This window comes from Anabrus simplex, chromosome 7, assembly GCF_040414725.1.
Source record: "Anabrus simplex isolate iqAnaSimp1 chromosome 7, ASM4041472v1, whole genome shotgun sequence".
In the NCBI taxonomy this organism is placed as follows: Eukaryota; Metazoa; Arthropoda; class Insecta; order Orthoptera; family Tettigoniidae; genus Anabrus; species Anabrus simplex.
In genome coordinates this window covers 153,020,088-153,033,583 of record NC_090271.1, presented here as the reverse complement: position 1 = coordinate 153,033,583, position 13,496 = coordinate 153,020,088, and the positions used below count along the sequence as shown (strand labels likewise).

General features: G+C 43.1%; 1 protein-coding gene across 1 annotated transcript in view; it reads left to right on the top strand.

The window, feature by feature from the left end:
- nan (transient receptor potential cation channel subfamily V member nanchung) overlaps positions 1-13,496 on the top strand; it is a 113,314-nt gene that overhangs the window by 36,604 nt on the left and 63,214 nt on the right. Inside the window, exon 5 of the mRNA XM_067151956.2 lies at positions 687-876. Coding sequence (XP_067008057.2) covers positions 687-876 — 190 coding nt within the window. The remainder of the gene's footprint in view (positions 1-686; positions 877-13,496) is intronic.

Here is a 13,496-nt window from a genome sequence, read left to right as displayed (position 1 = left end):
TGCTTTTATAAACACATCAGTGAAGCAGAAAATAAAGTTTTATATACACTCTTACAAAAAGCTGTTTGTTTGTGGTATGTGTCTTGAGTGTACCTCTTAATTGCTACCAAGTTCGGTGAAATGCATGTACAAAAGACAGACGGCTACTGGGAAAATTTGCGCACACCGCCTGCGAAATTCGGCTGCATTCCGACCATAGGTAAAAGTTATGTCTGTGTATTCGTCGTTTCTGAACACACTAGCTATTGACGATATGTTGACAGCAACTTAAGTGGTATTGTACCAAATACAAGCCTAATGCTGAGCGTTCGAAAACGAAGCTTACTAAATCAAGGGGGCACATTATCGGTTAGCGCAGCGAGCGGCCGTCCGGTTGTTATCTATTCATATTTTGATGTTAATAACCTGCCCCTGTGAAAATTAGTTACCAGGCATCCCATTCATCAAAAGTGCATGCGGGACACTTATGAGTAGAATGTACGGCGCTGGTGAGCTACCTGATCCACAGTGTTTGTATCTACATGTGAAGTGAATTATAGTTTAATAATAATTACAATTAAGTCTGATAAAATGTTAAATGTGAGTAACATCCAATTCATGCCCTCATCTGTTTTGAACTACTATACTTTTATTTTATGGATTAATTTTCTCCGAGTGGTGATATATTTGTGTTGCAATTGTTTCAGGGGAAAGTGTTCTCCACCTTGCAATCGTTAATGAAGATCCTGCTATGGTGAAGTTCCTACTGGACAGTGGTGCTGATTACCACGAACGGTGTTTCGGAAATTTTATGTGCCCTGAGGATCAGAAAGCCTCTCGCACGGACTCTACGGATCATGAATGGGTGAATGTGACACCAATCACCAATTATGAGGGGTAAGAAATGTTTCCACTGTTCTTAAGAAAATGTCGAATACTGCTCAGATAAAAACATTACGTTTCGGAACAAACATAAGGAGATTTGTACAGAAAGTTCGAAATATGAAATGTATTGAAAAGCCTTTCGTACGATGTGATTTATAAATAGTGGAAGGAATTATATTATTACGCCTTGTTCTCCTTGCATTTCCTTGCTCTGTTCGTCTTTGTTTGATTTCTGATAACGGGTTTTCATACGAAATCCCGCCCCACGGTGTAGGAGTAGCGTGCCTGCCACTTACAGGAGGCCCGGAGTTCCATTCCCGGCCAGGTCAAAGATTTTCAGTTGGACCTGAGGGCTGGTTCCAGGTCCACTCAGCCTACTTGACTACAATCGTGGAACCATCTGACGATGAGATGGCGGCTCCCGTCTAGAAATCCAAGAATAATGGCCGAGAGGATTCTTCGTGCCACCAACGACCCCTCGTATCCTGCAGGCCTTCGGGCTGAGCAGCGGTCGCTTCATAGGGTATGGCCCATCGGGGCTGTTTTTCCATGGGTGGGGTTTATAATATAAATTTGTGTCCATAATGTGTATCATTGTATCTATCCGTAAATGATCAGCAGTCACTCAAATTATATCACTACATTTTTTATGTATGATGAAAATATGAAGGGACGTTGTCACCATAATTCCTTGCTGGCCGCAAATAGTTTATGTTTAAGTGTATCCATTACCGTACACATATAGAAGTGGATATTAAAAATTACGTCACCATTTCTCAAAGACGTCATCATGTTGACAATTTTTTTTTTTTTTAATCAAAGAGCAACAACGTACCAGGTGGCTCCCGGACGCCGTACTTTCTACTTATAAATGTCCCGCATGCATAAGTGATGTGTGGGGTGTCTACCACCTACTTTTAACAGGGGAACGACTGCCAGCGGACAGGTTACGTCAGAATATGAAGAGATAAGAAACAGAGTCACACTCGCAGCATGTTACTCAGCGTTCCCGGTCGAATGCACCCCTTGCATTAGTAAACATCGTTTTCGACCGCATACTTCTAGGCTGGTGTATGGTATAGCCGCACTATATTTACTGTCTGCTTATCGACAATGGCTAGTGTGTTCAGCAGCGATGAATACACATACATTACTTTTAACTGGACTGCCAGGTCGGAATGCAACCGAAGCTCCAAACAGACATATGCCGTCTACACAAGTATTTCACCGAACAGTACCGTGTTTGTTTCATACAAGCAACTCTTTTATCGCGTGGAATGTCTACACGTGTATAAATAACACGTTATTAAATTTCCTTTTCTGCATCTTTGGCGTGTTACCAAACAGTTGCGGCGATTAGGGGGTGGGGCGAGAAGAGAACGTCGCCCCCGCCCCTCGCCATTTTGTGGAGTAAATATTACATATTCACTTTAGCCACCTGGAACTAGGATTTTTCTTTTTTTTTCTTCTTTTTTTTTTGCTAATTGCTTTACGTCGCACCGACACAGATAGAACTTATGGCGACAATGGGATAGGAAAGGCCTAGGAGTTGGAAAGAAGCGGCCGTGGCCTTAATTAAGGTTCAGCACCAGCATTTGCGTGGTGTGAAAATGGGAAACCACGGAAAACCATATTCAGGGCTGCCCACAGTGGGATTCGAACCCAAGATCTCCCGGATGCAAGCTCACAGCCAATTAGTTTTAAAAGAAACGTTATCTGTACAAGACTTTGTGTCTTATCTGCTAATTCTTTCCTTTATTTTCTTTAATTTTATTAACATAATGTTTGGCGGAAATAAGCACCAAATGCCGTTCGTCGCGGCTAACCGATTTGTATAGCGCTACGGCAAGTAGTGGAGACTTTGCATGTGCTGTGGGGAAGGGTAGTAGGGGTATAATGTTTTTGCCAAGGTCGTGGACACTGAGTTATAATTCACCCGTATGACGCACGCATTCGTCAGTCTGGCAGCCTCTTCAGTGTCTGTTAGTTCCTTAGTGTGTATTAAAATACTAAATAACTTTTAATTGCATGATCATGCCGTACTTCTATTTAATTGTACCGGCTGAGCTAGCCGTGGAGTTAGGGCCGCGCAGCTGCGAGCTCGCACCCGGGTGATAGTGGTTTCGAATCCCACTGCCGGCAGCCCTGAAGACGGTTTTCCGTGGTTTCCCATTTTCACACCAGGCAAATACTGGGGCTGCACCTTAATTAAGGCCACGGCCGCTTCCATCTCATTCCTAGACCATTCCCGTCCCATCGTCGCCATAAGACCTATCTGTGTCGGTGCGACGTAAAGCAAAATAGTAGAATATTTTTTTTACAATTGGTTTTACGTCGCAACGACACAGATAGGATTTATGGCTACGATGAGACAGGGAAGGGCTACGCGTGGAAAGGAAACGGCCATGGCCTTAAATAAGGTACAGCCCCAGCATTTGCCTGGTGTGAAAATGAGGAACCACGGAAAACCATCTTCAGGGCTGCCGGCAGTGGGATTCGAAACCACTATCACCCGGGTGCGAGCTCGCAGCTGCGCGGCCCTAACTCCACGGCTAGCTCAGCCGGTACAATTAAATAGAAGTACCGCATGATCATGCAATTAAAAGTTATTTAATATTTTAATACACACTAAGAAACTAACAGACACTGAAGAGGCTGCCAGACTGACGAATGCATGCGTCATACGGGTGAATTATAACTCAGTGTCCACGACCTTGGCTAAAACATTATACCCCTACTACCCTTCCCCACAGCACATGCAAAGTCTCCACTACTTGCCGTAGCGCTATACAAATCGGTTAGCCGCGACGAACGGCATTTGGTGCTTATTTCCGCCAAACATTACGTTAATAAAATTAAAGAAAATAAAGGAAAGAATTAGCAGATAAGACACAAAGGCTTGTACAGATAACATTTCTTTTAAAACTAATTGGCTGTGAGCTTGCATCCGGGAGATCTTGGGTTCGAATCCCACTGTGGGCAGCCCTGAAGATGGTTTTCCGTTGTTTCCCATTTTCACACCACGCAAATGCTGGTGCTGTACCTTAATTAAGGCCACGGCCGCTTCCTTCCAACTCCTAGGCCTTTCCTATCCCATCGTCGCCATAAGTCCTATCTGTGTCGGTGCGACGTAAAGCAATTAGCAAAAAAAAATTCCTAGTTCCAGGTGGCTAAAGTGAATATGTAATGTTTACTCCACAAACTGGCGAGGGGCGGGGGCGACGTTCCCTTCTCGCCCCACCCCCTAATCGCCGCAACTGTTTGGTAACACGCCAAAGATGCAGAAAAGGAAATTTAATAACGTGTTAATTTATACACGTGTGGACATTCCACACGATAAAAGAGTTGCTTGTATGAAACAAACACGGTACTGTTCGGTGAAATACTTGTGTAGACGGCATATGTCTGTTTGGAGCTTCGGTTGCATTCCGACCTGGCAGTCCAGTTAAAAGTAATGTATGTGTATTCATCGCTGCTGAACACACTAGCCATTGTCGATAAGCAGACAGTAAATATAGTGCGGCTGTACCATACACCAGCCTAGAAGTATGCGGTCGAAACCGATGTTTACTAATGCAACGGGTGCATTCGACCGGGAACGCTGAGTAACATGCTGCGAGTGTGACTCTGTTTCTTATCTCTTCATATTCTGACGTAACCTGCCCGCTGGCAGTCGTTCCCCTGTTAATAGTAGGTGGTAGGCGGGACATTTATAAGTAGAAAGTACGGCGTCCGGGAGCCACCTGGTATATATATATATATATATACAGGTTGTTAGGTGTATACCTGCAGATATTTCTTCTAGCAATAGAGAACGATGTGAAGAACCACTATATATCAAACTTTTAGTAATCCTCGGAAGTTATTTTCGAGAACAAAAAGATACGATGTTTTTAGAATATGTAGAATGACTTGTTCTTGTGAATGAATAGCTTCCCATTGAGAACAGGCGAGTCACGCGCCATTCGTGCCAAACTGGTTTCTGTTTATGTTTACAAGCAAGTGTGCTATTGTAACAGCTGAACGCTACCAATGTAATGCACGAGATGTTACGTAACATACTTGTCAAACTGGTTTTATGTTTAAGAGCCACTGAGCTATGATAACAGCCGAAGGTGACTACAGTAGTGTATGCCATATTACGTTACATTCTCGCCAGACTGGATTCGTTGTTGTCAGTATTTAGTTTCCGTCTTAGGGGCTTCAGACAACCGTGGTCATCGGTTTCGGACCCTGAAGATGTACCGAATTCTCAGCGTTAATACTGGTTCATTTGCTGTTTTGTCATTTAGGGGGTTGGGATATCTGTGGTCATCAGCCCCGTGGTCTAGTGAGTATGGAAATGACCTGAAAACCTGTATCGGTGCGGGACCTGTACGACTGATATAATAATTGGTTGGGATAAGCGCGCCAGGACGTGAAATACGGTACGATCCCCGTTGTGCATTGCGTAAAGGTAGAAGAAAGATGGCAGTTCCTTACGCCAGCGAAAACAGTCATGGGATGCCCAAATGAGTAGCATCGGAATTGAATTATCGAAACACATCGAACGTTTAGTTTCAAATGAATAATGGACATCTTATACAACTAAATAAATTAAACGTACCTATATTTCGTACCTCCTTCCGGGCTGAGTGGCTCAGACGGTTGAGGTGCAGGCCTTTTGACTCCAACTTCTGGCCCAGTCCGGTGGTATTTGAAGGTGCTCAAATACACGTCAGCCTCGTGTCGGCAGATTTTCTGGTACATAAAAAGAACTAGTGCGGGACTAAATTCGGGCACCTCAGCGTCTCAGAAAACCGTAGAAGTAGTTTTTCCCTATTTTGCTTTACGTCGCACCGACACAGATAGGTCTTTTTGCTAGGGGCTTTACGTCGCACCGACACAGATAGGTCTTATGGCGACGATGGGATGGGAAAGGCCTAGGAGTTGGAAGGAAGCGGTCGTGGCCTTAATTAAAGTACAGCCCCAGCATTTGCCTGGTATGAAAATGGGAAACCACGGAAAACCATCTTCAGGGCTGCCGACAGTGGGGCTCGAACCCACGATCTCCCGATTACTGGATACTGGCAACAATTAAGCGACTGCAGCTATCGAGCTCGGTGTAGTTAGTGGGACGTAAAGCAATTAACATTATTATTATTATTATTATTATTATTATTATTATTATTATTATTATCAGGTAATTAAAAGCTGAAATACGTGGAAGAAAATAGTAAAATACGCGTGGTTTAAGAGGAAACAAGATGAAATGTATGTCACGTGAGTTAGCATCGGACGCAGTAGTTACCTACAGATTACTATGCTTAAGACGAGAACCAGGTCAAGCTCGTGGGGATGAGTCAGCTGTAATCTCGTATTGTGTATAAACATCAAACATACACATCAACAAATCTAAGAAACATAATCAAGGTTACACGTTAGAGACATGTAGCTATTAACCTGAACGCCAGGCCGGCGGTCGCTTTCATGAGTACAGATGAGTTATCAAATTATACACAATCCACAGATATCGAAGGTATCTAAGAAGATTCCGCCACAACTACATTACATTTTACTATGATGGTGCTAATAACAAATCGCAGCAGCTATTGGCTTTACGTCGCACCTACACAGATAGGCCTTATGGCGACGATGGGACTGGAAAGGGCTAGGACAGGGAAGGAAGCGGCCGTGGCCTTAATTAAAGTATAGCCCCAGCATTTTCCTGGTGTAAAAATAGAAAACCACGGAAAACCGTCTTCTGGGCTGCCGAAAGAGGGGTTCGAGCCCACTATCTCACGAATAATGGACACTGGCCACACTGAAATGAAATGTCGTATGGCTTTTAGTGCCGGGAGTGTCTGAGGACAAGTTCGGCTCGCCAGAAGCAGGTCTTTCGATTTGACACTCGTAGGCGACCTGCGTGTCGTAATGAGAATGAATTGATGATGAGACAACACACACACCCAGCCCCCGTGCCGGCAAAATTAACCTATGATAGTTAAAATTCGCGACCCCGCTGCGTATCGAACCCGGGACCCCTGTGATCAAGGACCAGCACGCTAACCATTTAGCCAAGGAGCCGGCCTGAAAGCCGGTGACGTTGTGGTACATAAGCACCTGTATCCACGACCTGCGCGTCGTGATGAGAATGAATTGATGATGAAGATGGCATATACACCCAGTTCCCGTGCCAGCAAAATTAACCAATTAAGGTTAAATTCCCGACCCTGCCGGGAATCGAACCCTGGACCCCTGTGACCAAAGGCCAGCACGCTAACCATTTAGCCATGGAGCCGGACTTAAGCGATTGCCGCTATCGAGCTCGGTAAATCGTAACAGATTACGCTACTGCGTGTTAAGATGATGTCGGTAGAATAAGACATAAGGCTGCAGTAGAAGAAGAGGCAGAAGAAGGTAACGAGAGCCACATGGTCAAGCAGTACAGAGCCGAACAAAGCGCACATTAGTGACACAGACATAAGAGTGGCGTGGTCGTAGGAACTACAGTCGCATGAGTAACACTCTGTTGTAGAAAAATAACTAACATACAGTACGGGCTCCGTAATTCCAGGTGGACTGTAACAAGACTATCTCGAATAGAAAAGTACGGATTTACGAACGTACACGAAAACGCCTGTGAACGAAAAATGTATCTATGTTAAACATTACAGTACAACAGTTTAGAAAACAAAAACATACAGATTGCCTTACACTAAAAGAAATTTTAATTTTTCTTTTGTAAATTAACAAAACACTCTAGGCAACCTTCTTAAGTTAAATGTTAACTTATACTTCCTATTTCAGTAATGATGAATATAAAACAATTATTTTATTGAATATTTATACTCGTACGTGATGATGATGATGATAACGACGACGACGGCGGCGGCGACGATGATGATGATGATGATGATTGCTGTCTTAATGTCATCGGCCCTTAAAACGCAAAGTGTCCTCTGTTTTAACTCGTAGTGAATAAAAAACAAAATATAAATTGCTCGAAGCCTTTCCCGATAGATTCATGAAGGGCGACCCGTGTTCTGTTCTGCCACACGATACACTAGCAGCATATCATGGTATTCGTGGTATTCATACACTGGCATTATTCAAGTAATACTACTGATGTTACTACTACGAAGTAACTCGCGTACTAGTACGGACGATAATTCGCATCTCTGACAGCTGTTATTCAGGTCAAGGTCAGACAGACCGGTTTCATGTAGGGGCGGGGAACCCGTCCAGCCACATCCCCTTCCCTAGGTACAGCAGACAACGGAATCGGCACGAGACACGTTTAGTGCTTTTGTCGAACTGCTTACGTGGAATATTTTCCCACAGTGCGATTTCAATATCATGGTCTTTTGGGAGTGCAACTCGCCGTATGCAGAAACATCCCGCGTTGACGTCTATGTAAATAAAGTTTATTACGTCAACGAAAGAATGCATGGGATATGATTTCCAAGTGAGTAGTATCGGAACTGAAATGTCAAAACACATCGAACGTTTTACTTCATACCAGTAAGGGACATGTTATGAACATATTTTTTTTTGCTAGGGGCTTTACGTCGCACCGACACAGATAGGTATTATGGCGACGATGGGAGAGGAAAGGCCTAGGAGTTGGAAGGAAGCGGCCGTGGCCTTAATTAAGGTACATCCCCAGCATTTGCCTGGTGTGAAAATGGGAAACCATGGAAAACCATTTTCAGGGCTGCCGATAGTGGGATTCGAACCAGAACATAAATTAATTAAACGTAAATTAATTAAACGTACCTTCCTTTCGTGCTTCCAACCGAAGAGAACATGTTTAAATGTAAATGAAAGCCTTCTAGCTTACTGCTGATTTTGCAGTGCCTATTAAACGTATCAAAATAAACGTTGCCATGCTGAGTGGCTCAGACTGTTCAAACACTGGTTTCATGAACTTAGCACGCTCGATCCTGGCTCAGTCCGCTGGTATTTGAAGGTGCTCAAATACGACCGCTTCTGATCGGTAGATTACAGGCACGTTAAAGAATACCTGTGGGCAAAATTCCGACACCGCGCGTCTCCATTGGCACGTAAAGATGTATTATTATTATTATTATTATTATTATTATTATTATTATTATTATTATTGGGCGAGTTGGCCGTGCGATTAGGAGCGCGCAGCTGTCGGCTTTCATCCGTCGAAAAGCCACTAACAATATTATTATAAAAACTGTGTTAGTCTATTATTACTAACTATTATGAAAATAAAAGTTAATCGCCCCACTCAAACTTCGTAGCTCGTAATCTGTCAGAAAACACTAAAGAAAACAGTGAACTTTTAACAGGTCCGAATTATTATTAATATTATAATTGCAGACATTTCTCCGAAATTACCGAAACATGTACTTACAAATTGTTTTACGTCGCACCGACACAAATAGGTCTTACGGCAACGATGGGAGAGAAAAGGGATACAAGTGGGAAGGAAGCGTTCGAAGTCTAATAAAGGTACAGTCCCAGCATTTCCCTGATGTGAAAATGTGAAACTACAAAAACCATCTTCCTGGCTGCCGACAGTGGAGCTCGAACCCACTATCACTAGAATACAAGCTTACAGCTGCGCGCCCCTAACCGCACGATCAACTTACACTAAGCTCCAATGGCGGTCTGAGTAGCTCGGACGATAGAGCGCTGGTCTTCTGATCCCACCTTGGCAGGTTCGATGGCGGCTCAGTTCGGTGGTATTTGAAGGTGCTGAAATACGCCTGTCTCGTGTCTGTGGATTTACTTGCATTTAAAAAGGTACTGCGGTACAAACTTCTGGCACTTCAGCGTCTCCGAAAACCGTGAAAATTAGTTAGTGAAACGTTAAGATATTAGTAGTAGTAGTAGTAGTAGTAGTAGTAGTAGTAACATTATTATTACGGAAGTTTTAATTAAACGGGTCCGTTACATTACCTATCGGCACTTACTGTCCAGTAATTAGCCTTCTGTCCACCTTTGTGGTATAGTGGTTAGTGTGATTAGTTGCCACCCCCCGGAGGCCCGTGTTCCATTCCCAGCTCCGCGACGAAATTTGAAAAGTGGTACGAGGGCTGGAACGGGGTCCATTAAGCCTCGGGAGGTCAAATGAGTAGAGGTGGTTCGATTCCCACCTCAGCCATCCTGAAAGTGGTTTCCCGTAGTTTCCCACTTCTCTAGGCAAATGCCGGGATGGTACCTAACTTAAGGCCACGGCCGCTTCCTTCCCTCTTCCTTGTCTATCCCTTCCAATCTCCCCATTCCCCCGCAAGGCCCCTGATCAGCATAGAATGTGAGGCCGCCTGGACGAGGTACTGGTCATTCTCCCCAGTTGTATCCCCCGACCCAATGTCTCACGCTCCAGGACACTGCCCTTGAGGCGATAGAGGTGAGTCCGGAAACCAACCCTGGAGGGTTAACAGATTAGGAAAATGTCTCACGCTCCAGGACACTGCCCTTGAGGCGGTAGAGGCGAGTCCGGAAACCAGCCCTGGAAGGTAAACAGATTAGGAAAAAGAAGAATAAGCCTTCTATTAGAAATGCCCGGCGGCAATTCCACAGTAGACCGAGCTCGATAGCTGCAGTCGCTTAAGTGCGGCCAGTATCCAGTATTCGGTAGATAGCAGGTTCGAACCCCACTGTCGGCGGCCCTGAAGATGGTTTTCCATTTTCACACCAGGCAAATGCTGGGGCTGTACCTTAATTAAGGCCACGGCCGCTTCCTTCCCATTCCTAGCCCTTTCCTGTCCCATCGTCGCCATAAGACCTATCTGTCTCGGTGCGACGTAAAGTAACTAGCAAAACAAATCCACAGTAGCTATTCTTCCTGCGAGCAATGTTCACGCATAGTTGCAGCTACGGTTTTTGAAATCTGTCTCATTAATAACAGTATGACTGAATACTTACAGCCTTTTCTTTCAGTGTCCACCGTCCTTTCACTGACCTGAAAAGTTTATGAATAAGCATAGAAAACTGGCATTGTCTATTGTCAGAAATTCATCGTGGACTGGCGCAATAAGAGCACAGAAATGTTGCGCTCATTTTTAATTTACTTATTAACTATTTCCTTTCATTTTGTCAGCTTGGATCACTGAGTAATGCCATTGACGTCTTAAAAATCACACACAACTACACAATACTTGATTCGCATGTATGTGCTGGTACGTATCTTCGAGGTCACTGTAAGAATTCTGTGTACATTTCACACAGAGTACCCTAGACCGCTTTTCGAGTACAGCAAGTGGCTTGGCACGTGAGTCGTCCTCTCCTACTTGCCAAGGCTTTAGGGGAAGTGCACAACAACATGCGTTGGCCTGCGATAAGAAACAGGTTCAACAAGCCCTATACTGTGCTACTGTACTTCCACTACGCGTGGACAGAATGACGTAACTGGCATATCCTGCTACGGCCGTTCAAAACACATTAGGTCCTGAAATATTTGGCTCAGTTATGGGCAAACTAATAGGACAAGGTAAAAAGTACATAGCATATATTGTGAGATGTATTTTTCTTTGCCGTCTAGCTTAATATCTGCACGTATACCCCTAACACCCTGTATAAGGTAAAACATATACAGTAATAAATAAAGTTAAAAGATAAATATAACATCAAATAATGGATTTTTAAAATATCGGTTTCTCCAGCCTATGCAAAAATCCCGAACACACCTTCATATATTGTGATAACAAATTTCGCCGGTGATTAGAACGATACAAGGACACTTTCATCTGTTAACACACCTCCCTCTTTCAGATGAACTCACACATTACCCGAGCTACATACAGATTTATGTATTCAACCATGTCAGAAGTCACTTAATGTTACAGAGGAAAAAATTAAATAAATATTAGAAACTGGTACTATAAACATTATGAACAGTCATAAACTGAAGACAAATACAAATTAAATATACAGGCTTCAGGTGTCGCTATCCTTCACTTTCTGATGTTGCGGGTCGTACTCCTTTTCGCTAACCGCATGTTCCTACTCAACCTTGCAAATGTTTAAGGTGTGGATCATTTGATCATCTAAGGGGTATTGTCCATTGCCGGCCTAATTGTGAACCCCAATCACCGAAAAATTCTGCCCCTACAGCTTGTTTTAATTGTGGAAAGTACGCCCAATAGGACTAATCGTTCCTGACTAGCTCATCGCCAGGTGTTTCATGTGTCAATTACCCTAAGGTGCGTGTAGTCGAGCACATACTCCAGACAACGGGACGGTCTATGGTTTGTTCTTCACTGCAGTCGCACGGACTGGAGTTGCAGGTAAATACCAATTGTTTTTAAATTGGTCCTTGACTGAAAAGCTCTGTGAGTGTAACCTGTTGAATGCTTTGTGTATCACTTAGTTTTCTTCGTGACCAAGAGGAAGACTTCCCAATAGTACCATCTTGGATTTAGTGAGTATTTTTGTAGAACGAAGGAAACTTCACTTTGATTTGAGCCGTGAAGTTGCTAGTGAATACCCATGTAATGTATGAGCCTCACGTATGATGGATTTGACCTGTCAAATCTGGCTGCAGCCTCTCGACGGATATTTGGCGTGGGAATACTTGGTGGGCTGTAAACTTTTTCAAGTGGTGTAGATCTGAGGTAAACTTTCATGACTCCGTTGGTATCATTTAAGTGACATCCACTTGCTTGGCGTGGCTGGACCTACACTAGAGAGGGAACCATAATACTGTGATTGGATTGTTAGCCCTTGTAACTATTTACACCTTAGACAACGTGCGATAGTTCGTAACACCGTGAACTTAAAGAGGCCAACGCTCCATTTATAAACTTGAAGCATACATTTTCTTTTTCAGGAAAATTCAGATAATTTATATCTGAAAATACTCTAATGATGATGACTGCAGAATACCATATCCATTTCTGAGATGCAGTTTTAATGAACTGTTATATTTCCTCTTTATATTTATTTTAGTACCTTCATATCAAAGCTGTTATAATTTGACCTGGAAGGAGGAAATATATTTCAAGGGTTCTTCACCAAGATGAGGAACAAGAAGTGCTTTAATGAGGAAGAAATGCTAAGTTTTAACGATGAGAGAGTTCCTTCCCTGCCAGGGTGTGTATTACAGAACTCCATTAGCACAACGTAACACTGGCATAGAGAATGAGAATAGAAACTTTAAACGGATGGCAGAGAAAAGCACACTTTGATGTACTAGCAGAGCTTGACGAACAGGGTAAGAACGGCCCTCTTTGTTTCAAAATACGAGCAAGAGGATAAAAGTCGCATAGTACAAAAGGGAAGTCAGTAATTTGCAGCAACGAAATGAAAGAGATTAAACGTCTGCCCTCCTTGTGTGAAGACTATAGGCCTACCGAGAGCGGAATTAAAACATAAAGATATGAGAATTATTCACTAAATCTTTTGTGTCAATAAGTCCTAAAATACTACACGATCTCTCTCTTTATCTATCAATCAATCTCCCCCCTCCCGATTAGTGATGACGATCTTGAGGGTTTGGCCTCTTAAAATAATAATAGTAGTAATAATAATAATAATAATAATAATAATAATAATAATACTCGAAGTACTATAAAGAAGAATTATGAGAAAATATAACAGAAACAATAAGAAAAGGGATATTTCTATTTTTGGACACATCTATAGAATGGATGACAATACAGGGAGAATAATTTAAG